Genomic DNA, 22851 nt, shown 5'->3' with positions numbered 1-22851 from the left:
TCTCTCGTTCCCCAAACCCCCATTGAAGCCGCCCAACAGCGCTGCAGTGTGGCCACATCTAACACCACTTGCAGCGCTGGTTGCTGTAAGTGTGGCCACTCTGCAGCGCTGGCCCTATACAGCTGTACTAATACAGCTGTAACAACCAGCGCTGCAAAATTTTAGATGTAGACATGGCCTGAGGGTGTGAGGAGGGGAAGGGTATCTTGTGGCCAAAAAAAAGTGACCAAACCCCATTTCAGAGCCAGCGACATTACTGACACACCAGTGGAACCAATCCAACCTTTTCACTCCAGTTTGTCCCCGGCACTTATTGCCAGAGGTTGTGAAACCAAAATCAACGGGGAAGCAACTCTAGCCAGAGCACTTTGCTACATAAAAATAGCAGAGCGACTCTAGCCAGAGCAGCCCCTGTGCTCCTGCTGTCGGCACAGGGGCAGTTACTCTGAGTTCTGTGGCTTCCATTGCGAGCCGGACTGTATGCCCAGTGACGAGAACTCATTACAAATTACAGACTCGGAGAGACTGTGACCAAGTGAGCCTCCTAAATGCTGCCTGACTAGGCCCTCTCTGTGCCGGGTGACCAATAATGACTGACTTTGCCATTGCCAGGAAATGAATCACTGAGGAGGCCAAACCAAGATCTAGGAAGCTGCTGGAAGACTGATGCAAACTAACTTCACTACCTAATAGTCTGTCCAGCCGTTACTAACCAATGTCAACAACTAGGTAACAAGCTCCCTTTATTTCTGGCTGCCCCTTGCCCTGGGGTCTAGGATCAATGGATAGGACTGTTAGTTTCCCACCCGCTGGAAATTGTGCCTCAAAGTGGTAAGGCAGGACTTCGGTCCCCCACCCCCGCACATGAGCTGTGTATAAAATGCACCATGTGTTAGAGGAGACCAGGGACTTCGAGGCTCATTAGGAAAATACATCAGGGGAGGGCTGGGCGAACTGACCAGAGGGAAATCCCAAAGCTCCCTTTGGAAGGAGCAGGCTGGGATCCCAGGCTCAGCGTGATGTGCTGCTGTGCAAGGGATCTGAGTCCAGGGTTGGGCAAGAGGAGAAGAGCTTCAATTGGGGAGTAGTGGTAGCAGTGTACCCCACTCTGAAGCCTCAGCGACAGTGGTGGGCTTAGCCCTTTCTGGCTGGAAGGGCAGGCTGGCTCACTGCAACAGTGAGGTCTTCAGCTGGGGGCAGGAAAGTACGTTTGTGGATTACAGGGGTTGTATCTGGGCCGCACCGGCTGTTTTCATGCCTTGGCGTGTAGGATGTATCAGCTTGAATTCAAGTTCACCCGCTCAGGCTCCTGCCTTCAATGGCCAGTGCCTGAGGTCCGAAAGGAATGCCAAAAAAGACCTCAAGCCCTAATGCACCTGGGCTACTGCCTGACGGAGACAAATGTCCTCCTGCCATGCTCAAGTCATGTCCTGAAGCCTGAGATCTGAGTTTAGCTTGTATATTACTAGTCATAAAATCCAGCCCTGGCTTGTGGCTTGCCAGCCTCTTGCAGCAGCTGATTCCATGCTCTGGCTGTGGTGAAGTGTTTCATTCATTCTTACGTGACCTGCCTTTAATCCCATGATGTGACCTTTGCTGCAGGGTGCATGGCCCGTGCATGAGCCTTGGGAGGAAGAGACATGTTGAAGGGGAGGCACTTTCTGTGCTCAAATCTCCAACCCCGTCTCCATCCCACAGTCTTGTCAGGAGCGCCAAGTCTCAGACCCTGCAGGAAGGAGAGTTAGTGCAGCGGCAGGGCCGGTATGGTCAGACTCACCCCAAACTAGCTGCTGTGATGCGAGGTGCACTACGTTCAAATCATGTGCCCACCCCAGCTTAGCATAACTCCCCCCGGCAGACCATGCTGCAGGGGCCCCAGCGTGTGAGAGCCTGGTGTCCTATGCATGCATGTGTGACACACAGACCCTGAGGCCTGCCCTGGGTTATTGCTGACGTGACTGATCTTGTGACTAGCTGGAGGATGGGGAGAGGCTGGGAGTTGGCAGGGCAGAGCCCTAGTAAACTTAGCTGGGGGAGCTCTGCAGGGTACAGAGAAATCTGCTACCATTGTGCTGCTGGCTGCCGTGGCTGAAGGAAGGGGTGAAGGAGATGGCAAAAAGGGCTACAGGGCCTTTAGTTTTCTTCTCACTGGCATCAGCTGGTGGTCCCCAGAGGTTCATGAGTCCGAGCTAAGAGCATCAGGGAATGTCTGGGTCTCAGGCCCTCTTCCTCTGGAGAAGCACAAAGAATCCCAGAGACGAAGAAGCCTGGAGTGGGAGCCCCTAGGAATAAGGGGTGACAGTGGTGAGTGGGGGATGCTAGAGCCCTTCCAAGTCAGAGGGTGAAGAACCGCCTCTCCTTCGGCTGAGCCACACTGGGCTGGAGGGTGCTTGTTCAGGATGTGCTCCCCAGAGGTGCTGGCTCAGCGGGAGCTGGGGGTGCTCAGCACCTCGTGTCCCTGGAGAGGAAGAAAACTAGCAGAAATGCCATGTGCTCTGCAGCATGCAATGCAGATGCCAGGAAGCCAGCTCACTTCCCAGACTGCACTCAGCACCCCCCCCCGCTGCCTTGACAGTTCTGTTTGTTCTGTTCCAGGGAGCAGCCGATCTTCAGCACTCGGGCCCACGTTTTTCAGATCGACCCGGCCACGAAGCGGAACTGGATCCCTGCCAGCAAACATGCCCTGACCGTCTCCTACTTCTACGATGCCACGCGCAATGTGTACCGGATCATCAGCGTGGGCGGCACCAAGGTGAGGGCCACACGCAGATCAGGCAGCTTGCCAGCAAGCGTCTCTCTGGCGGTGATCACTGAGTGCTTCCTACTTCCCTCAGACACCACGCTGGGCAGCCCTCGGAATGGAGTGCTCGGGCATCTCCACAACCAGGCATGGAAAGTGTTACAGCCAGTGTCTTCACACTAACGTATTTAATATCCAAGGTGAATTTAGTGCTGGTGGAAAGACAGCGCTGCGAGTGATAACCCTATGCACAAAGCATGCCCAGCACAGGAAGCCACTTCCTCCCACCGGCGAGCCTGGCTTTGTGCTGTGGCCTCGTGGCCTCTGAGGGCTCCTCTGGTCCTTCTGACCCTTGGCCTCTCTGCTGATGCCAGTTGTGGGGGTGGGTTTTGTGGTAGGCCCTAGACACAGGACCCATTCTTGTCACATGGCCTGTCCGACTGGAATGACTTTTGCTCACTGGTAACTTGGGCTGGTGTCCTAGAGGTAAAAGGCTCCTGTGTAGCACCATGATTGGTGAATGACAAATGTGAGGGAATTCCCTGAATCATCCCACGCTGTGGAGAGCACAGTCCATCTTGCAGACTACAGCAATTCCGCTTTGACTGAGGGTCCCTGTTCCTTTCCCCCACAGGCCATCATCAACAGCACCATCACCCCCAACATGACCTTCACAAAAACTTCCCAGAAGTTTGGACAATGGGCGGACAGCCGAGCCAACACAGTATACGGGCTGGGCTTTGCTTCCGAGCAGCACCTCTCTCAGGTAATGTTGCAGGGGCTGATGGCAGGCTGACCCACCCAAGCAATGGGTGGGAGCGGGAATCGCTACATAATCTAATCCACCAGGCATACCAAAGGAAGTATCAGCTCAGGTGTCCATGCTCTGAGGAGGAAGGGTCTGGGGGCAGAATCAGATACAGTCTGATCTGGTGCGGTGTGGGGCCGGGAAGCCCTAAGATATGTGGGGGACAGAATGAACATCAGGGTCACATTTTCACAAGCGCCTGAATTGACATTTTAAAAAGTGATGTAGGCTGCTAGGACCCAGGTCCTCAGGCTCCTAACTTTCACGATTTCAGTACCCTTGAGGACCTGCCTGAGTACGTAAGGGTCTGTCTACACTGCAGCATGTGTCGGCACACCTGAGCTGGCTTTGGTCTGTCCAACTCAAGGGACAATAGCAGTGACTCCTGTACTGCCCTTCTCAAGCCCCGGTCTGTACTCACGCAGCTTGCCCATAGGGGCTGGAACTAGGCAGGGGGGTGCTGCAGCACCTCCTGGCTTGAAGTGATTTCCATTCTGTACAGGGCTTACAGTTTGGGGCCAGGGCTCTCAGCACCCCCACTATACACATGGTTCCAGCGCCCCTGCATTGGCCATCCCGCTGCAGCTTGTTGTTATTGGTGCTGGCTGGATCAAAGCAAGCTCGGGAATGTGTACGGATTGCACTTAGCCACTTCTGACAGCGTTATTGAACACCTCTGTACAGCATGGGCACCCCCCCAGCAAGGACTCGACTCCCCACGCCCCGTCCCAGCAGACACTGAGCTCAGTGGAAAAGCCAGCACGGACTCTTGGTCCTGGTTTGGGATGGGGTGGGGCCATTCTCTGGACATTACTGCTAGCTTGGGGCGGAAGCAAATGACATGCCAGATCCCTGGAAAGAGGCAGAGAGAGGGAGAAATAGCGACGGGAGGAGGGAAGTAAACCCTAGCAGCAGTTCTCGCTTGTCGGACATTTCTGTAAGACTGTAGAGTGACCCTCTCCCCATCTCCGCCCTCACCACTTCCCCTAGTTTGCAGAGAAGTTCCAGGAGGTGAAAGAAGCAGCCCGTTTGGCAAGAGAAAAATCGCAGGATAAAACGGAGCTGACCAATCCAGCCCTGAACATCACATCTCACCAGGTAACTTTGGCTGCTGAGGTGGGGTTGCTAGGGAAAATGGTCACCATCCCATTCCTCTGGCAACAGGGCAGAGCCCATCACTTTCCCCAGAGCACCAGCCGCCAGCAGGAAGGGCCCTGAATGCAAATCCCCATGGGAGGCACCAGGCACTGAGACAACTAGCCTTAGCAATTCCAATCCGTGTCACTCACGTGCATCTACAAAAGGCCTCCCATGTCTGCGAAGAATGGCCTGTGCCAGGGCTCCACTGGGAACGTTTCATTAAGGTAGTGCTGATGGAGTGGGGTAGTCTGTAGCCAGCCCCTCCACTTCTCTCTTCCCTGGAGACCAGGCTGCATCCCAGGTATCCCTGGTGGCATGTTGAAAGCGTGACTTGTCTCCCTAAACCAGCCTCTAGCGCCTGCCAGACCAAGGAGAGAGGACAGGCCATGGTGCATTCTACCCCTTTTCTCCCCACAGCAGCTCTTTAGGAGCTGTGCACCCTGCGGGTGCATCCCAGAGGTGGCTCTGCATTTCCCTGATCTCCTGGCAACAGGAGGGGAGCTGGGGGATGAGGACACTGCGTTCTCTGGGCTGAGTACAGATGGAGCGGCAGCAGAGGAGGAGGAGGCAGTGCGAACAGCACCTTGGCCTGCAGGAAAAAGAGGAGGAGGAGGCGGCTCTGCGGAGACTGGAAATGCCATACATGGTGGAGCAAAGGAAGACATCTATCCAACTTGACTCCCATTGTCTCTCCCTAAGGGATGGGAAACGGGGAAGAGAATAGAGAGCAGAGTGGGGGCAGCAGAGCCAGTGCCCACAGAAGCGATAGGTAATCGTGTGAGAGCTCCAGGAGCTAGTCTGGGATCTGTCAGTCATGGGGCATGCCGTGCGCACCAGGTAGAATGTGCCTGCGTGTACGGGGGACAGAAGACTTCCAGCACCTCGGTGCAGGCTCACAGCACAGAGCTTAAAGCAGCTGCTAGTTCAGACCTGCTCAGTGTAAATGCAGCTCAGGAGAAGGTGTCAGCATCTCTCCTTCCCTGCTGCCTATTCGACTCAGCAACACTAAAACTGGACTGAGGCAGCCTGACCATATTGGCTACTGATCTGAAGGGGGGTGCATGCAGGGGGGTGTTGGGCAGGGGTGTGCGTGGGATGAGGCATCGGCCCTTTATGCTTCCTTCTCATTTCTCTGCCCCTTCTGTACGTGGGAGTGAGGAGGCAGAGACAGTGGGCAGCCTTCCCCGCCAGCCTCGTTCAGAGCACCAGGTCAGGGCCACCATTGTTACGGCACACAACTCACTGACAGCCTTGTCTACTGCCTCCGTGTGCTCATGCCGTGCTCAAGACCATGATACCAGTGTCTGGGTGGGGGAAGTTTTGTCAAATGGCCAGGTACATTGTGGGCAAGGTCACCTTCCTCTGCACCATCCGAGATAAACTGCTGCTGGAGGAGGCGTGATACTGGACTGGATGGAGCAGGCAAGTGGGGAGAATTAGCTCCCCCTCCCCAGACACAGAAAGGTGGGCTGCTCTTTCCTCTGCAACGCCTTGCATGTCTAATTCCCAGCTCCACCCTTGTAGTGCTTAGTGTCATCGCCTGAGATCCGGGCACCCAGGCCTTCCATCCGTGGAGCTAGACACGGCTCTCCCCAGCTCTGCTCCTTCGGGGAGTGTGGCTGACTCTTTGGGGTTTGAAACCCCATCTCTTGCTGCCGAGCGCATGTCGCCCCTACAGCTCACTCAGCCTCCCGTGCTCAGTAAAACCTCCTCTGGAGACGACACGGGGCCTCATTCCCCTCTCACAGCCGTCTCCATTGACTTCAGAGGCACCACATCAATGTAAAGCTGTGGGGAGTGGGAGGAGACTCAGGCTGCCGTCCTCTGTCTGGGTCTGGTGCTGGGAGGCACTCGGCAGGCCTGGACCTGGGAACATGCTGGGCACTGCAGTCTCTGAGATGCAATGCCCTGTCAGCTTAGCTAATGCTGCTCTGGAAATGGCAGACTGATACTCCAGCTCCCATGTCAGGGATTAATATCCCGCCCCCGGCAGCATCGCTTGTTCACCCCCGGGGTGACTGCTTGCAGCACAGTCTTTGGGTTTGCACCCTTTGTCAGGGCGTAGTCTCGTCTGGAGCAGCAGCTGCAGTACAGCGAGAAAGATCCGTCTACACACACAGCCCATAATAACCCCGCTGCCTGTCTGTAGACACACACCCCTGTCGCTAGTCTATATGCGCACATTTGCACTGCCCCTCCCAAACCCCACCAACCTGCGGGCATACACCCCCCCGCCATTTCCATACTTCTCACTATGTGCCTGTACACACCATCCCATACACCTTGCTGCTTGCTTGTACGGACGCACACCCCCTTGCCACCGCCAGCCTGCACACACACACATGCTGTCCTGCACACACACACCCTTCCATACAGTCAATTGTTGGTCTGTACACACGCACCCCATCTTGCACACCACTTCCAGCCTGTACAAACACCCTCAGACACCCTCTTGCTGTCTGCCATTTTTGGGTCTGTCCATAAGCAGGGCTTCACACGTCAGCCTCTTCCGTAAAGAACCAATTGATCAGGCCTTCCTGATTCCCTGCGTTTCCCTCAGCTCCAGCGTCCTTAAGCTTGAGACCTCCAGAGCTGTGAATCTCACTTTGCAGCAGCCCTCCTCCTAGGGGCCACTTACCTGTCCATCACTGCCTACCTCTGCAGACCCAAGGTGTTGAGTGGGTGCCCCACAATGCGAGGCCCCTAAAAGCAGGAGGCAGTTTTGAAAATGTCCCGAGGTGCTGAGCACCCTCAGCTCCCATTCACTCTATTGGAACCAGACTTTTCCCCTTTCCCTGCCTCGGTTTCCCCATCTGTAAAATGAGGTAAGGGGGTGGGGCAGGCAGGAGTGTGTGTTTATAAAGCACTTTGGGATCCATAAAAAGAACAGGAGTACTTGTGGCACCTTAGAGACTAACAAATTTTCTTGAGCATAAGCTTTCGTGGGATCCATGACATTCCTAGTCACCCTTCCTGGTCAGCACCTTTCTCTTCAGGCCTCTCCACACTCTGACTCTCAGCGTAGTTCATGGTCCTGTCTTGCTTGTTTACGGGCATCAGCAGATTCCTAGGCCAGGTGGTTGTCATTACCCTGGAAAGTCACTGAGATCAGGTGGCTGGGTGTTTGTGGGATACCTATAAACCCTGGAGGACTCCACTGGTCCCAGGACTGGATGGAGAAGGCTCGGCCAATCCCAGACTGGGGGGCTCTGATGTCTAGCGCTCAAGCTGTCTTTTTATAGATCAGCTTGTAACTTCTGTGCCTAGTTTCTTCCCTGCTGTCAGCAGACGTGCGAGGAGCTGGGGGCTCTCAGGTGGCTGCAGGGGATAGAATCTGCTTGTGCCGTCTACATATACATCCCTGCTCTGCGGGGTCCGTTCTCCCCAGATAACAATCTGGAAGGATCTTTTGATAAATCCCAGTGGTATTCTGTCCTGATGCAAGCAGGGAGCGACAGTGCCATGGAGCAGGGCGTGCACTTTGGGGCAGGGGCTGCATCTCCCTTGTGTTTGGAAAGTGTCTAATGCCTGGCGGGTGCTACTGCGGTAAAAGTGGCTCCTGCCTTCTCCATCTTTGGGCTTCAGGGGCTCCCTTCTTGTCCAAGCTCACCGCTCACCTGCTAACCCAAGGAGCAGAAACTAGACTGGTTAGCTGAACTCAGGCGTCCTACCCAGCGGGGCAGACACTAGCCACGGGTCCCTGCAGGATCCACAATCTGCATCTCCCTGGCAGGTTTATAGGTCACTATGTCTTGAAGTCACCCGGAGAACAAGGCAGAGACTCCTCTGATGGCAAAGGGGCCACTGTGTTGGGGCAACAGGGCGTGAACCCCTGAAGTCACTCACTGTTAAGTGATTCAGCACCTCGTGCATGGCCTTCAGGGGGTCAGGTCAGCGGCCAGGACCCCATTGGCATTTATCAAGGGCAAGTTTGGGGCCAAAGAACTTATCACCTTAAAAAAATGCACATGAAGGAGGAACATCTGGTGAACTCATCATGGAGCAGCTGGACTCTGAGCCCAGTAGCATAGAGATTTTTGTGCTAGGACGGCTGCCAGAGGCACAAGGCAGTCACCACGGGCTGGGGCAGTGAACGGGGGAGCCACTAACCAGTGTAGAGAGGAGCTTATAAATCTGAAAACAAAGCTATGCCTCTGTCATCCATCCATTCCTCCCTCCATCTATCCATCCCTCTATCCCTCCATCTGTCCGTCCATCCATCCATCAAGCCATCTCTCCCTCTGTCCTAGTTTGTGTGTCTGCCTGGTCAAATCTTTTGCCCATCCTTTGGTGTCTTGGGCGTCAGTGCGGGTGTCAATCCAACAAAGAGACCAGATGGGAAGGAAGCACACACCCCTCCCCAGTCCTGTTCCAGCCCCTCCAGCATCCCTTTCTGGAGATTCCCCCACGTTAACCTCCACAGTCTAAAGCCCGGCAGCCTTCCTGGAGCTGAGATGGGATTTCTCCATTCAGCACCTGTTGATGTCATGTCTAGGCAGGCCACAGGCGGTTTCTGCTTGTGATATGAGATGCTCCATCTCTCCCTCCCCCCCTAGGAGATGAGCACCCCCAGGAGCTGAATAGAACCTGGGGTCACCCCACGGCAATGAAGAGCGCTGACCCATGGGGCCCCACATCTGAGCTCTTCTAATGAGTCACCCTATGTAAGACCCTGGGGGCTGGCAGAGACGCTGGGTGACCACGTGTCCCAGACCTGCCTGACGTGTGGTAACCCCCCTGCAGGTGCTGCCAAGCACCGTCATCAGCTCCAATGGGCCGGGAGATGATAAGCTGTTCCGGAGCCAGAGCGCCGACGTCGAGATAACAACAGAGAGGGAGCGGCTGAAGAAGATGCTCTCCGAAGGGTGAGGCATGGGCCTAGCTGGGGCTTTCAGGTCCCAGCCCAGCTGTTCAGGGCACTCTCAGGTCCAGTCCCCAGTGGGGAAGGGGAATCCCAGCATCTCCCATCCAGGGGGGAATTAACTCTTCCCGTTGCCCTGGTCCCCAGCTAACATTGTTGCTCCCACCTACTCAGGGCAGGGTATAAACCCTGGGACCCATCACCATCTCGAGCCTAGTGCTCGGGGGCAGGACCCTTTTCTGTTGTTTTCCTTTTGGCTGCATGCTTCCCCTCAAAACCCACTGCTTCTTTACATGAGGACATAAGAACAGCCATGCTGGGTCAGACCCGTGGTCCATCTAGCCCAGGATTCTGTCTTCTGACAGTGGCTGGTGCCAGGTGCTTCAGAGGGAATGGACAGAATAGGGCAATTATCTGGTGATCCAGCCCCTGTCGTCCAGGCCCAGCTTCTGGCAGTCGGAGCCCCCATCCAGGCCATGGGGAAATACATCCCTCCCCATTCTCCCACCAGGGGATCCCTGTAGCTCAGGCTGAAGCATGTTAGCCAAGCAGCTTGTGGGCACAGTGAGTCATTGGTCTGAGGTGTTAGAAGATGTTCACACCTGTCTAGCTGGCCCAGGGCTGGGCTGGTAGTAATTCCACTCTGGATCCTGCCCCTTTCTCTTGTAAAGCCTTTAGGCTGGATTCTGCCCTGGGACTGCCTGTGGTGGGGGTGGGGAGTAATGACAGTGTTTGCATGTTAGGATGTGTTTGAAGCTAAGTGTCATTTGACACACATCCCCAAATCCTCTGTGCTTTGGTTTGGTTCCATTTAGTCACTTTACTGCAACGCGAACTCAGAGCTGGTGCGGCTGGGTGGGTTCCCTGCTCCAGGCTGCAAAGCCCCTTGCTGGCAGCTCAGCCTCCTCGCCATGGCTGCTAATCTGGCAGTGGGACATCCTCAGCTCCAGCGCCATGCAAGCCTTTTGGTCACAGACAGCCGAGGCATCCCGTCAGCTGCTCCTCTGCTACGGATGGAGCCGTGGGGATGGTCGCTCATCCCCTGTCCCCCCGCCCCCCCTCTCCCCCCCGATTCCCAAAGCCAAACGTGGCAATGGCAGGAAACAGACACAGGCTCAGGCCTGGCACAAGTGTCTAGATTCGGGAAGTGAGGTCGAGGCCAGGCTGAAAGCAGCTGGGCGGGCGTAGCAGCCCCATCCCTTCTGCTCTCTGAGAGTGTGTGGTCAGCACTGACCATGGAAAGGGGAGAAGGCCTGGGGGTCTGGTAGGTCAAAGCCCTGCCATAGAGATTAAAGACAAGACTTACAGGTCGTTTAACCCAGCCATTGCTGGCGAGGGAGGCTTCTCCCCAGCCACATTCAATGGCACGTCCCAGGTGGAACGTCAAGAGGAGAGGACATTAGGCAGGGCAGCAGTTTGCACAGGAGGAGGCCACGTCCTGCTGGGTGGAGGACAGGCCTGCGCCTCTGACGGGAGCTTGCAGTGTTTGTCTTGTGCTGAAATTCACTGTTGCTCAGCACCGAAGTCATGGCTTCCATGACAGCCTCGACCAGTCTCCTTCCCTCCTGGATGTTCTGACCCCAGGATGGGGCAGAGTCACGGCAGCCTGAGGTCCCATCCCTTGGGACTGGCTCTGATCGGGACATGTCTGCGTTGGGAATTGACTCTTCGAGAAGCTGCCGAGTGGGGGAAGGGAGGCCTCTCTGCTAAGACACCCCCGTGGAAGCAGAGACCTTTCTCCCTCCCTCTCACTCCCGGCTTGTGGTTCCATGCCCCCTCCTGCAGCTCAGTGCCCGAGGTCCAGTGGGAAGCTGAATTCTTCACCCTCCAGGACAACAACAACAAGCTCGTGGCTGCCCTGCAGGAGGCCAACGCCAGCGTGGAGCAGTGGAAGAAGCAGCTGGCCGCGTACCAGGAGGAGACGGAGATGCTGCGGCTGCGGGTGAGCACAAGGAATGGGGCAAGGCAGCACCCTCGTCTCAGATCTGCATGGCCCCCACAGCTTGTGAGCCACATGCTGCCTTCAACCCTGCTGGGTGCCAGTGGGAGATCAGGTGCGGATGAAAGGTGCTACCTGGGCATCAGCGGGATATGGCTGTTGCCATAATGGATCAGACCATTGGGCCATTTAGCCTGCTCTCCTGCATCCTGTTTGCTGGTGGTTGGTGAGGGCTACAGAGAGTTAGATCCCCATTTCCACCCCCCAAACCTCAGTCCCCTTCCTCAGGGCCCAGCAGGACAGAATCTTGCATCAGACTAGGGGGGCTGAGCGAGGGCATCGGCTCCAACAGATGTTACTGAGCATGCTCAGTACAAGCCAAGCAGCAATTCTGGGGGGACATGTGACCCCCACATGCCCCCCCACATTGCCTCTGGACGGCATTTATTAAAGAGCCAAAGACATTGCTGCTGAGTGACAGCAGGTCCTGCTCCCCTGCCCTCTCCTCCTGCAGGATGGCTGGTACAGCAGGGTGGGGGTGGAGAGGATGTGGGAGTGTTTCTCCCTCGCTCCTGTTGCGTGAGATTCCCCAGCTGCCACCTGTGGTGAGTGAGGGCTGTGCTCCCCTTCACATTCGCCTCCTGCCCCTGTACCAGGCACCTGAACAGCCGTCTGGCTTGGCAACAGACGGGGTGAAAGACACTCACGCTACTAAAATTAGCTCCGAGCGGATCAGCAGCAGTGTGATCCCTGACAAACAGGCCCTTGTATGCAGCCTTGGTGGAACAATAGGGGCTTTTGACCTACCTAGTAGGGGAGAGATCCCGGATCAGCTGTGCCTGCGGCAAGGCGGAGGAGTGCCAGTCACACGGCCAGGCTCTCTGGGGAGAGGAGCTGCAGAGTCCCTGCAGGATTTGGTTGGGAAGGGGCTGTAGAGCCCTTGCAAAGGGGTTGTGGAGCCTTTTCGCCTCTAGGCCAGTGGTCTGAGTTACATGCAGGTCTGGAGGAAGCAGCAGTTGTTCCCATGTGAGGTAGGGCTGTTTGGTAGTCCCTTTAGGTGATGCATTGGTGGTTTCCAGCCCAATACCCAGTGAGTGTCCCACAGATAGTCACCAGGCCTGACGCTAACTCTCAGCAGAGATGCCAAGGCCTGAATAAGCCACAAAGAACGAACTTCCCTCTCTCCCCTAGAGGATGCCCTGCGAGGCGTGGCTGGGACGTGTGGCAGGTGTGTGCACGCACAGGTGGTGGAGGGGGAAGCTTGCATCGCCTGCCACTGCCTCTGGGGATAAACCAAGGGCTGCCGATCCCTCCGCCATCCCCCAGTTGTTCAGTGTTCTCCCAGTCGAAAGAGATGGTCATGGGTCTAATGAGACTGGGTGACCCCATAAACGGTGACTTGGAAGAACTGGGGAAAAGATCAAGAGTCAAGAGCATCCAGAGAGTTGCCCATTAATAAACCAGAGCATCTAGTGACACTGCAAGGCGCACCCGTGATGGGGCCCGGGGTGGCCTCCAGGGACCAGGCCTCTGGGGATCATGACAGCAGCGATCCTGGGAATCTGGCAGCTCATGATCACCAGCGTCAAGCTAAGCCCACTGCAGGCCCAGCCTAGCCCACGTAGGCTGCTGTGTCCCACTGCACACACCTGTGCTAGAGCTCCCCTCTTGAAAGGCTGCGGGTTTTCATCCTAGGCGTGGGTCCTGGGATGAACTTTTCAAAGCACATCCTCTGCCGATGAATTATTTCACTTCTGTGCAGCATTCTCCAGAAATGGAGTGCGCCTGGGCCAAGCCCTCCCCGGGTTAAAACTGGTGTAAATCTGTGGTAACTCCAGTGACTGCAGCAGGGCCTTTGGCTCCACAGAGGCAGGACTGAGAGCAGAACCTGGCCCTCCGCTCACTTTTCAGGGTCATGCAGCTGATGGCAGCTGGCTCAGCTTTGCTGGAAGTGAGAGACTGCAGGGGGAGGGGGCAGCGTGGTTCTGACATTTGTTGGAGTGTGTGATCTGCACCAAGGGGAGGGAGGGAATCTTTGTTCAGCGTCAGCCCAGCGGGAGCCACTGGACAAGATCTTGCTTCTGTGCAAAGTGAGACAGAGGATCCTGGTCACTGGGCATGGGCTGAAGGGCTGCCAGAAAGGCCCTGTGTCTCTGAGTCTGGGGGAGGGGAGAGTCTGAGGAGGGAGGGAGTGGTACCTGGTTGGACTTGGAGTTTGGAGGAGGAGCAAAGGGACCCTTGGGGGAAGAGGAGAGGGGCACTTCTGGGGAAGGGGTACGTCAGGGAAAGAGGCAATGAGTATCTGCGTGGGGGAAGGCCTTGGGGTGGGGAAGGGGAGATTTACCTAGCAGGAGGGGACGATTTCATGGCTGAGTTTTGCCTGGTTAGGGTCTGTCACGTGCTGCTGACCCTTGGGTCCCTGCTGCCATTTGCTAACATCCCAGCACAGCAGAGCTGCAAGAGACTCTTTCTCGCCCAGCGCAGCTCTCAAAGGGGAATTGGGGGGGGGGGCTCGACATGGCTGCCACACCATGTTCCCTACTGCGCGGCTGTAGTGTTGGGGGCTCGTGGAAGCCTTTGATCTGCAGAGGCTAGATACCAAGGTGACAGGCACTCCGAACTCCCATAGAGATGTGGGGGCCAGCTCTGGACCAGGGCTGGTAGCAGCGATAGCAAGTGAGGGGCCAGGTCATGGAGAACTGAAGCCTCAGATACCTTGTTACTGGTGGGCGCTGGGGTGGCGTTTCCCTGCTTTCCCAGCCCATGTTTACACATGGAGTGGAGAGGGACAGTGGGAAAGATCCTTCCCCTTTAAATATCCCCCCAGGATATAAAGCCAGGAGCGCTTTAGGGCGGTAGTACCAGATGCTCCAAGGAGCAGAGTCTGCGATTGTGGGGTGGGCATGTTCTAGTTAGAAGCCATGAGGTTGCTAGGGTCTGGGGGTTCCTGGGCAGGAATAATCACCTTGCCCAGCAGCTGGAAGGTTTGTCTTGACCCTCAGCACTGAAGACACTGGCCAGCCACTTAGCTGCATCCCCAGGCCTGTGCGCCCGGCTCCGGCAGGCACGCGGCACCGTGACCCGATTCCCTTCTCCCGGCATATGCATGTAGGTGGCCGAACTGGAGCTGCAGAAAGCCCACGATTCCTCCAGTGAAGGGAGCAAGGAGGAGCTGAACCAGACGCTGGAGGAGCTGGAGCTGCTGATCAAGGCTAAAGACGAGGTAACAGCAGTGAAGCAGACAAGGCTCAGAGCAGCGGCTGAACGACCGCAGTGCCCCAAGGGAGGTGTCTAGGAGAAGCCCAAAATATGAGTGAATCTTGGGTTGTTGTCACCCAACTATGCTACCCTCTATCTCCCCTACTCCCTGGCCTGTGGGACCCCACTGATCTGCCCCCACTGCGCTCAGAGCGAGTTCTGGCCCAGGCCCAGGGAGAAGAGCGTGGAGCCGTGACCCCCAGATGGGAGAGTGAGAACGCTTTGTTCTGTGGCACTGGGCCAAATCTTACTGGGATGGCCCCAGACTCCATCATGCTGGACGGTTTACTGCCCTTTAGCAAACCTCTGCCATTTTCCCCACTCTCTGTCAACTGTGAGCCATCGCTCTAGCTTTCTCCAGCGAACATAGCGGCTGTTGGGGCTCCACTTTGCTGGTTAGCCAGGGGAGCAGATGTCGGCCGGGGGCCCAGGGCCCCAAGACACTTCCTGAAGCATGTTCTGCCTCCTCTGTGCAGAGCCGTGCGAAAAGCCCCTGCATAGGGGAGGGCGGTTTCCCAAGGAGAAGAGGATCACACGTCAGCACTGGAGGGGCCCCATGTGGTTTCCTGACCTGCTCACAAAAGAGAATTGAGGCTGAATAGGTGTGAAGCCTGAGGGTCCTCATGTAAAGGCTCCTGATCCCAGGCCAGGGCCTCAGACAGCCCCTGCCTCACCCTCCCATGACAGCCTCTAGTGTAGCTGGTTCAGCTGCAGATGGCACAGCCTGCCCCACATGCTCACCCCTCTGCTCTGCAGCTACGTTTAACCTCTGGCCTAGTCATTTCCTCTTGCTTTCACAGCATGTACATTAATGATTGAAAGCAGAGCTTTAATTGCAGGGGCTGGGGGAGGGGAGATGTGGAGAGTCTCTGGGATTTGTTCATTTGCACCTTCTTCCCTAGCTGTGCCAAGCGGGTGGGTGGCAGCGCCGGGGGATGCTCTTGGCAAGGGGTGGGGGTGGGAGTTTGTTCTGCAGATCATTCAGTGTGTGTCTGGAGCAAGAGCTCTGTCTGCCCCCGACACCTGCCGAGGAGAGAGGGGAAAGGCCGTGGGGTGAGGGGTGCGCAGGGAGGCCCTGCCCCTGGAGACGAGACGACCCAGGGGTCTAAGATGCAGTGGGAGCAGGAGAAGGTGATGTGCAAGCGGAGGGCGGGAGAGAGGGGGCGGTTAATCTGCTCTTTGTTTTGTTAAGACCTGAGACTCCTGGGCTAGTGGGGCCGGAGGAAAGGGTGGGCAATAGGCAGGGTCAGGAGAGGGCAGCACAGCAAGGCCTGGATGTGAGCACTGGAGTAGGACACTGTGGGTGCATCTACACCTCCTTCTTCAGGAGACAGACTTCCCTGGCACTGCTCTGGTGTGGACAGTGCAGCTGGGTGGCAGCTCATACTCCCAGCCAGCCCCCAGGCTTGAGCGCCAGAGCTCCAGCCCCAGCTGCACCGTCCGCACTGGGATTTCTAGTGGGCCAGTTTGAGCCCCGCTGATGTGAGTCTGCTCCCCCACGCTGCAGTGTGGACGTGCCCTGTGGGGGTGGTCAGACAAGCTGCGGGGGCTGAGCCAGGAGGGCTAGGGGGAAAAGGCAGGAGGAGAGAGCGGGTGGAGGGCCTGGAGCCAGGGGGCTGGGTTTGGCCGTAGTCAGGGGAGGATTGATGGGGCTGCATACGTGTATCCTCTGTGGTGGGGTGTTAGCAAAGCACAATATGGCATCGGTCTCCTGGCTTGGCCCGGCCTGTGGCCGCTGAGGCTGCATCAGGAGCGATGGCCCGGGGAGCATGGGACTGGCCTGGGCACTTATCCTTTTCCTTTCTGTGACTCAGGAAATTCAGCAGCTGAAGAGCCAGAAGAGTGGCCAGTGGGAGGCGGAGGGGGAGCGCGAGGAAATGCTGCAGAAGCTGCAGGTGACGGAGGGGAGGTCGGCTGGGGAGACCCCATAGAGAATGGCAGGTCTGGGGACAGCACTTCTCTGTCCAGATAGATCCATCTTGATGCATCATTAAAGACTGGGGGACGGCCAGCACCCCCGTCCCAGCTACACTTCTCTCCCCCGTGCCCGTTAGAGGGGGCAGGTCTGGGGTTCTCGCTCTGCTTCCAGCCCAACTAGGCTGGGTTCCCTTTTCCTCTTTCTGCAGAGCTGCTGATAGGGGAATGATTTCCCCAGCCACAGCCAGCAAGGGGACCCCATCCTGTGTGTTCCTGGAGTGCTGCTGGGCGACAGGACTGGGAGGTGCTTCCTTCTCCACTCCCTCCCATGCCCCACAGAGAGGCTGTCACACCCAGCACCCAACGTGCACTGAAAAGATAATGAACCCTCTGCGTATCACACTTCCCCCAGATCCTGATGCGTCCTGCTGGACATGCAGCTAGGGCAGGGCGGTGCCTTGTAACCCTCCATCCCCTGGCAGCCCTGGGAGGCCAGGCACTCTGCTCACTGGCTGGGACCTCTTCTGGGCAGAGGATGCGCCCAGCCTGCAGGAAGGGGAGCTGCAGGATCTCTTGCCAGCTGACCCCCTCAGGGGTGGAGCTCTGACTCCAGCGGGTTCACAGGGGAGGGCAGGCAAGGAAGGATGCAAGCTGCTCTGTACCCCTAGGCAGGACGCAGATGGCATCTCTCATTCCACTTATCCAGGCTCTCAGAGGGCTGCCTGCTTGTACCCGTCAGGGCCTGCTGGGGCTGGGGCTCTGATACAGGCTCTGCTCACAGCACAGGACTCCAGTTTTACGGGACAAAGAATATATTCAAGCATCTTCCTGCTCAGCAACCGGGTGCTGAGTGTGGGGTGGAGAGAGACCTACATGGTCTTATCCTAAGCCTGCAGCTCCGAGGCTGGACAGAGGCCAGGAGAGGAGTGTTTCTGCTGGGCCTGTGGACAGCTCTGGCATTGCATCTCCAGAGGCTAGTGCGATTAGACGGCTGGCATGTGCCAAGGAGCTGAGCTCCAAGACTCCTGCCACGTGCGGTGTACAGCAGGGTGATGGTCAGACCACACAGGCCAGGGGAGTCAGGCCCAGGTACCAAGAGGTGAACTCCAGTCTGAGCTGCTGGGGCCAGTTCAGCAATGGGATCAATAAAGGAACGTGTTTTCCGTGCACCTGGTGTGCACATGGTGAGAAGGGCCGTGGCAGGGGATTCTGCACATGGGTATGTGATGAATAGTGGTAAGGACATGGGCATCTGTGCTGGTGTACGGGATAACCTGTGTGTGTGTGTCAGTTGAAGGGCACAGGTGTAGAGAACAGGCAGTGTGTGCTCACACTGATGTTCAGGTGCAGGGGTAGCCGCTGTATATGTTGGCTGGGGTGGGTGTTTGTGCAGTTAAGGTGGAAGTATAGCTGCTGTGTGTGTGTTGACCGGGGGGGTGTTTGTGCGGTTAAGGTGCAGGGGTAGCTGCTGTGTGTGTGTTGGCTGTGGATGTGTGTGGTTAAGGTGCAGGGGTAGCTGCTTCATTGTCCATTTGTTTACTGATCCTTTGCATCCCTGGCCAGGAGCTGGAAGGACGCAACGCAGAGCTGGAGCGCCGTGTGCATGTGGCTGAGCAGATGCTGGCCGAGCAGCTGGCCGAGAGGGAGAAGATGCAGGGCGAAGTCACCAGGGTGGGCGAGCTAATGGATGTGAAGATATTTGAGCTCAGCGAGCTGCGGCGGGGACTTGCCAAGCTGGTGGAAAGCAACTGAGCAGCCCTGGCCGCAGAATCACCTTCCAGGAGGGGCAAAGCCCAGCTGAGGCCGGTTACAAACTGCAGCAGGAATTGGGACCTGGGCGGGGTCCAGCTACAAACCAGGAGATGCCTGCAACTGTCTGTGGAGACTGGCCAGAGCTGCCTGCTGTGCATTGAGGGCAGATCTGGTGCCAGTGGGCAGCTGAACTGGGGGGGGCAGGGGGTCCACCCAAGGAGTGTTCATGAGTCATGTCCAGGCCTCTCTGGATCCTGCCCGGCGTGGGCGTGGCCGGCAGGTGGCAGGGTCTCCCCATGCTGCTCAGTGACGCTGCTCTCCTGGCCTCATTCACTAACGCATTACCCTGAGATTTTTACAGAAGGAAAGACTCTTTTTATAGGGACGGGGCTCACCTGCCTGCCCATTTTTCAGTAGTTTTTCTAGGGAACCACTTGATTCTTGTGAACCAAACTGCCTGGCTCCTGCTTCCCAGCCCCAGGAAGAGACGGCGCATCACACCCCGGGCAGTAGCTGCTCTTTCTCCCGCTTCACAACTGTACTCACATCTCATCTTTTTAATAGACTCTGATCACTTTTTATTCACTGTCAGGGGCTTCCAGAACCCCCATGGGCAGGGACAGCACCTCACCTTGTGGCTGCCCAGTCACACCCTCCAGAGGGGAAGAAGTTGCAGGATTTCAGGATGTTTTCTATTTTAAGGCAGTGGGTTTTCTTACTTTCCAAAGCTGCTTTAAGCTGGGAGGAACAGGCAGTGCTGGGGAGAGGATTAGGGTTTGAGAAACAGGACAGCTTGGGGGGTGACCAGCCAGCCGCAGAGGTGGCATCTGTCCAGGCTCCAAGGGCTGCCACTCACCTGAGTTAAATGCAGCAAGTCTCAGTTGCTCTTGTTGCCTCTTGGGAAGCACGGTCCAGGGAGACAGTGGGCCCCATGAGCCGCGTGGCCTTTGGAGGGTGCAGGCCCCCATGCTATGCTCTAGTACCTTGAGCTGCACAGCTGGATGCAGCTAGGATGTTGGCTGTTTGGAGCGTGTTAGGCCTGGGCTCCCTAGGGGCTGCGGGACATTTGTGAGTCCTTATGGGTGTTGTCGAGTATTGTAAATCCAACAAGGCCTATAGGGAGCAGGGCTGTCAAACTCCCCCACCCCGTGCCCAGGCCCCGTGGAACCCAGTAGCTGCCTAGTAGCATACTTAGCCTGTGTCTAATGAGGAAGCAATGTGAGTAGACATAGCCGGTCGCCGGGCGAGACATGGGCTGGGTCTGTTTTTTATGTTTCTCCTTGCTGCCGTAGGTGCAGTGTAGACAGACATAGTAACTGGAGAATGTTTCCATGGGATTGTAGAGACGCTGCAGAATCTGCCTAAAACTCCAGCAACCCCAGCGGCCGAATCCTGCCTTCTGCCCACAGGGTCTGCGTGTACCTGGTGAAGAGCCTCTGTCTGCGTGTACCTGGGTGAAAAGCGTAACTCAGCTGGGGCTGAGATGCCTCTCACTCACCCCAGCACGAGAAGGGGTTTCCAGGTGAAGCTGATGTGAAGGAACATGATTGCTCTGCCATTGCACCGGGCTGCCTCAGGGCTCCCTTAAACCCCAGCCCCTGCTTACGCCTGTGTAACTGAGCCATAGGAGCAGAGCAGCTGCTGGGGAGATGCTGAAGGAGTGGAGCTGTGATGTCAGGGTTACAGAGCTTGTATCTAGGCTAGGCCGGCCCCCTTCCTCCCTCTCTTTCAAAGCTTAGGAGTTGTAGAGAAATGTAGATTTCTGAACCTGCGCAGCCAGAAGAACTTTTTTGCATGAGCTGCTCCCACGCCTGTGTGGGGGCTAGAGTTAGCTGTAACGTGTGCCGCCCGCAGGGTGGTGTGTGTGTGTGTAGAGGGTGTACGTGTGTTCCAGTTCTGGGGGCAGCTGTGGCCCCCTTGGAAAATAGAGATCAGCTGCAGAAAAGGTGCCTTCACTCTGGCTCTACTTTGTGGGGCGGCGCTGGGTTAAGCAGGCATCTCCCCTGCATGTTGTCAGCCACTCACCCACCCACCCAGACACCCTGTCTGTGTCTCACGCCACATGCAAACTACCAGGAGAAGGGGCATGTCAAAGGTTCTGGGTCTGACTTCCCACCACTCTGTCCTTCATGTCGCCGCACCTAGCCTCTCGCTACTGTGTGGCTGGTGAGGCGATGGGAGTTTCCCAGCAATTGGGGCTCGCTGGACCGGCTTGAGCAACATCCTAGGCTGAGTCAGCTCTGTCAAGCTGAAAATCGGGGAGGTGCTGAGTGGGGCAGCACTGATTCTGAGTAGGAATGGAGCAGACACAAGCCACAGCACGGCGCTTTGCTGAGACTGCAGCTCTGCCTGGTTCCCATCTGCCTTCCACACCTGTGCATTTGCTAGCCCAGACTTGTTGCTGGCAGCAGCGCCGTCGTTAGCCAGGGTTTGTAATGACCCGACTCCCTTTGCACCTCACAAGCACAGCCCCAGTCGCTCCTGGTGTAATGCCCTCAGCCCTCCAGTGACGTTACGAAGATGCTGACAGGAGCCATGTACGTGGCAAACCCAGAGCTCCAGCCTGCACTTGGCCCAGCTGTCCCCGCCAAGCACAGCTCAGGAGCCTTTGTGTCAGGCTCACACTCCAGCCAGGCTCCGGCCTGCTTGCCTGGGCCACAGCTGCTTTCCTTCTTTCTGTCCTGTAGACACACCACGCCATGCACTGAGTCACTGCACCTCTGCGTCCCGCTGTGTCACGGGGAACCAGGACAGGCTGGGCTGGGCACGGTGAGTCATGGCCGAGGAGCTGCTCAAAGGCAGGTAGGGGCAGGCTCTGCCTGCAAGGAGACGGGAGCATAGAGCCCTAGAACTTGTTGGCTTGCTGATTTAAAGCCATGTCATGTTAAGGCTGGGCCCTGAACCAACCAAATCCATGCTGAGGGCTGAGTCCCCCTTTGTATCCCCACCCCCCCTTAGGAGTCTGAGGCTCTTGGACGCCGAGGCTCCAGTTTAAACAACAAGGCAGGTTAACAGAAAACCCCTCAATGAATTACCCTCATGGTCCATGTAAGGACACACCCCACACTCCTCAACTGCCAGGAGCTGAGGGGGCGCAGCCCCTAGTCATGACCCAGCAGCAAGATGATGATCGCATGAAAGGCAGGCCACTGCCCACTTGGATTGAATGCTGCCCCTCAAGTGGCTGACAAGGCAGAGGGCAATGGGGCAGGGGGCAGAGCCCCCCTCCTGGGGTTAGCCAGCTCATCTCCAGCTGACTTCACTGGGTGGGCAAGCCCTGAGCAGAGTCGGAGGCCCAGTGCTTCTCCAGCATCTCGCTGCCCAGCGAAGGCACCTCTTCTAGTGCTGCATGGCCCAAGAGCGGCTGGCTACACCCAGGCACGAGTCCCTGCCTAAACTGGTTCAGCCCCCAGACTGCTGCAGCAGCCACACTGCACTGGACGAGGCCCCGGGCTGGCATGTGCACCTGCCTTCCAAGGAGTCTGTATAAGAACAGCCCTACAGGGTCAGACCAAAGATCCATCCAGCCCAGTATCCTGTCTGCCGACCGCGGCCAATGCCAGGTGTCCCACAGGGAGTGAACCTAACAGGTAGTGATCAAGTGATCTCTCTCCTGCCATCCATCCCCACCCTCTGACAAACAGAGGCTAGGGACACCATTCCTTACCCATCATGGCTAGTAGCCATTAATGGATTTAACCTCCATGAATTTATCTAGTTCTCTTTTATAGTCCTAGCCTTCACAACCTCCTCAGGTAAGGAGTTCCACGGGTTGACTGTGCGCTGTGTGAAGAAGAACTTCCTTTTATTTGTTTTAAACCTGCTGCCCATTAATTTCATTTGGTGACCCCTAGTTCTTGTATTATGGGAACAAGTAAATCGCTTTTCCTTATGCGCTGTCCCCACACTGCTAGTGCTGTGTCCAGCAATCCCATCCAGGTTGTAGCATAGCCTCATGGGTGCAATCGGGGCTCCTGCCACATGGACCAGACCAGGGCAATGGGGCTGGGGCTTGTTGGAGTGGGGTGTTCCCTTCACCCTGCTCCCCGAGGGGTGCCCCCTCTGGACTGGTGGGGAGTAGAAAGCCCCAAGCTGCAGGTGGTAGAAAGATTTCAGTGGGTTTCCACAGTACTGGCCCTACATTTTGGCCATGATGTCACAACTCACTTCCTCACCTGCTCCTGGGAACGCCCCTCCCATACAGGGCCAGTGACCCAGCCTGCAACACCAAGTGATGGGGAGCTGCAAGCTCCCTGCGGAACGGACCTGTCGGCATCCAGGTGGGGCAGGCCTGGGGCAGCGCTGCCTCCAGAGAAATGAGCAACCCAGGGGTGCCAGTTCTCCCTTGCTGTGACGCTTGTGAGGCCCCTACCATCACCCCAGGCACGAGCGTGGCCTGGTCAGACGCCTCATGAACTGACTGACTTGCTCTCAAT

The 22851-nt window shown here is 56.8% G+C and overlaps 1 protein-coding gene across 4 annotated transcripts in view; it reads left to right on the top strand.

Moving 5' to 3' along the window:
• Positions 1–20364, top strand: part of HOMER3 (homer scaffold protein 3) — a 33025-nt gene extending 12661 nt beyond the window's left edge. The window contains exons 2-11 of one of the 4 annotated variants that reach the window (XM_030540101.1): positions 613–729; positions 1603–1761; positions 2596–2752; positions 3375–3506; positions 4539–4646; positions 9432–9553; positions 11335–11491; positions 14601–14711; positions 16561–16641; positions 18227–20364. In XM_030540101.1, coding sequence (XP_030395961.1) covers positions 716–729; positions 1603–1761; positions 2596–2752; positions 3375–3506; positions 4539–4646; positions 9432–9553; positions 11335–11491; positions 14601–14711; positions 16561–16641; positions 18227–18415 — 1230 coding nt within the window. In that variant the 5' untranslated portion in view covers positions 613–715 and the 3' untranslated portion in view covers positions 18416–20364. The remainder of the gene's footprint in view (positions 1–612; positions 730–1602; positions 1762–2595; positions 2753–3374; positions 3507–4538; positions 4647–9431; positions 9554–11334; positions 11492–14600; positions 14712–16560; positions 16642–18226) is intronic. The other 3 variants (XM_030540102.1, XM_030540104.1, XM_030540103.1) reach the window with 3 other exon arrangements.
• Positions 20365–22851: the final 2487 nt, after the last annotated feature.

This window comes from Gopherus evgoodei, chromosome 22, assembly GCF_007399415.2.
Source record: "Gopherus evgoodei ecotype Sinaloan lineage chromosome 22, rGopEvg1_v1.p, whole genome shotgun sequence".
NCBI classification, from domain to species: Eukaryota; Metazoa; Chordata; order Testudines; family Testudinidae; genus Gopherus; species Gopherus evgoodei.
The sequence above is the reverse complement of the archived record's forward strand: the minus strand, read 5'-3'. Positions and strand labels throughout refer to the sequence as shown.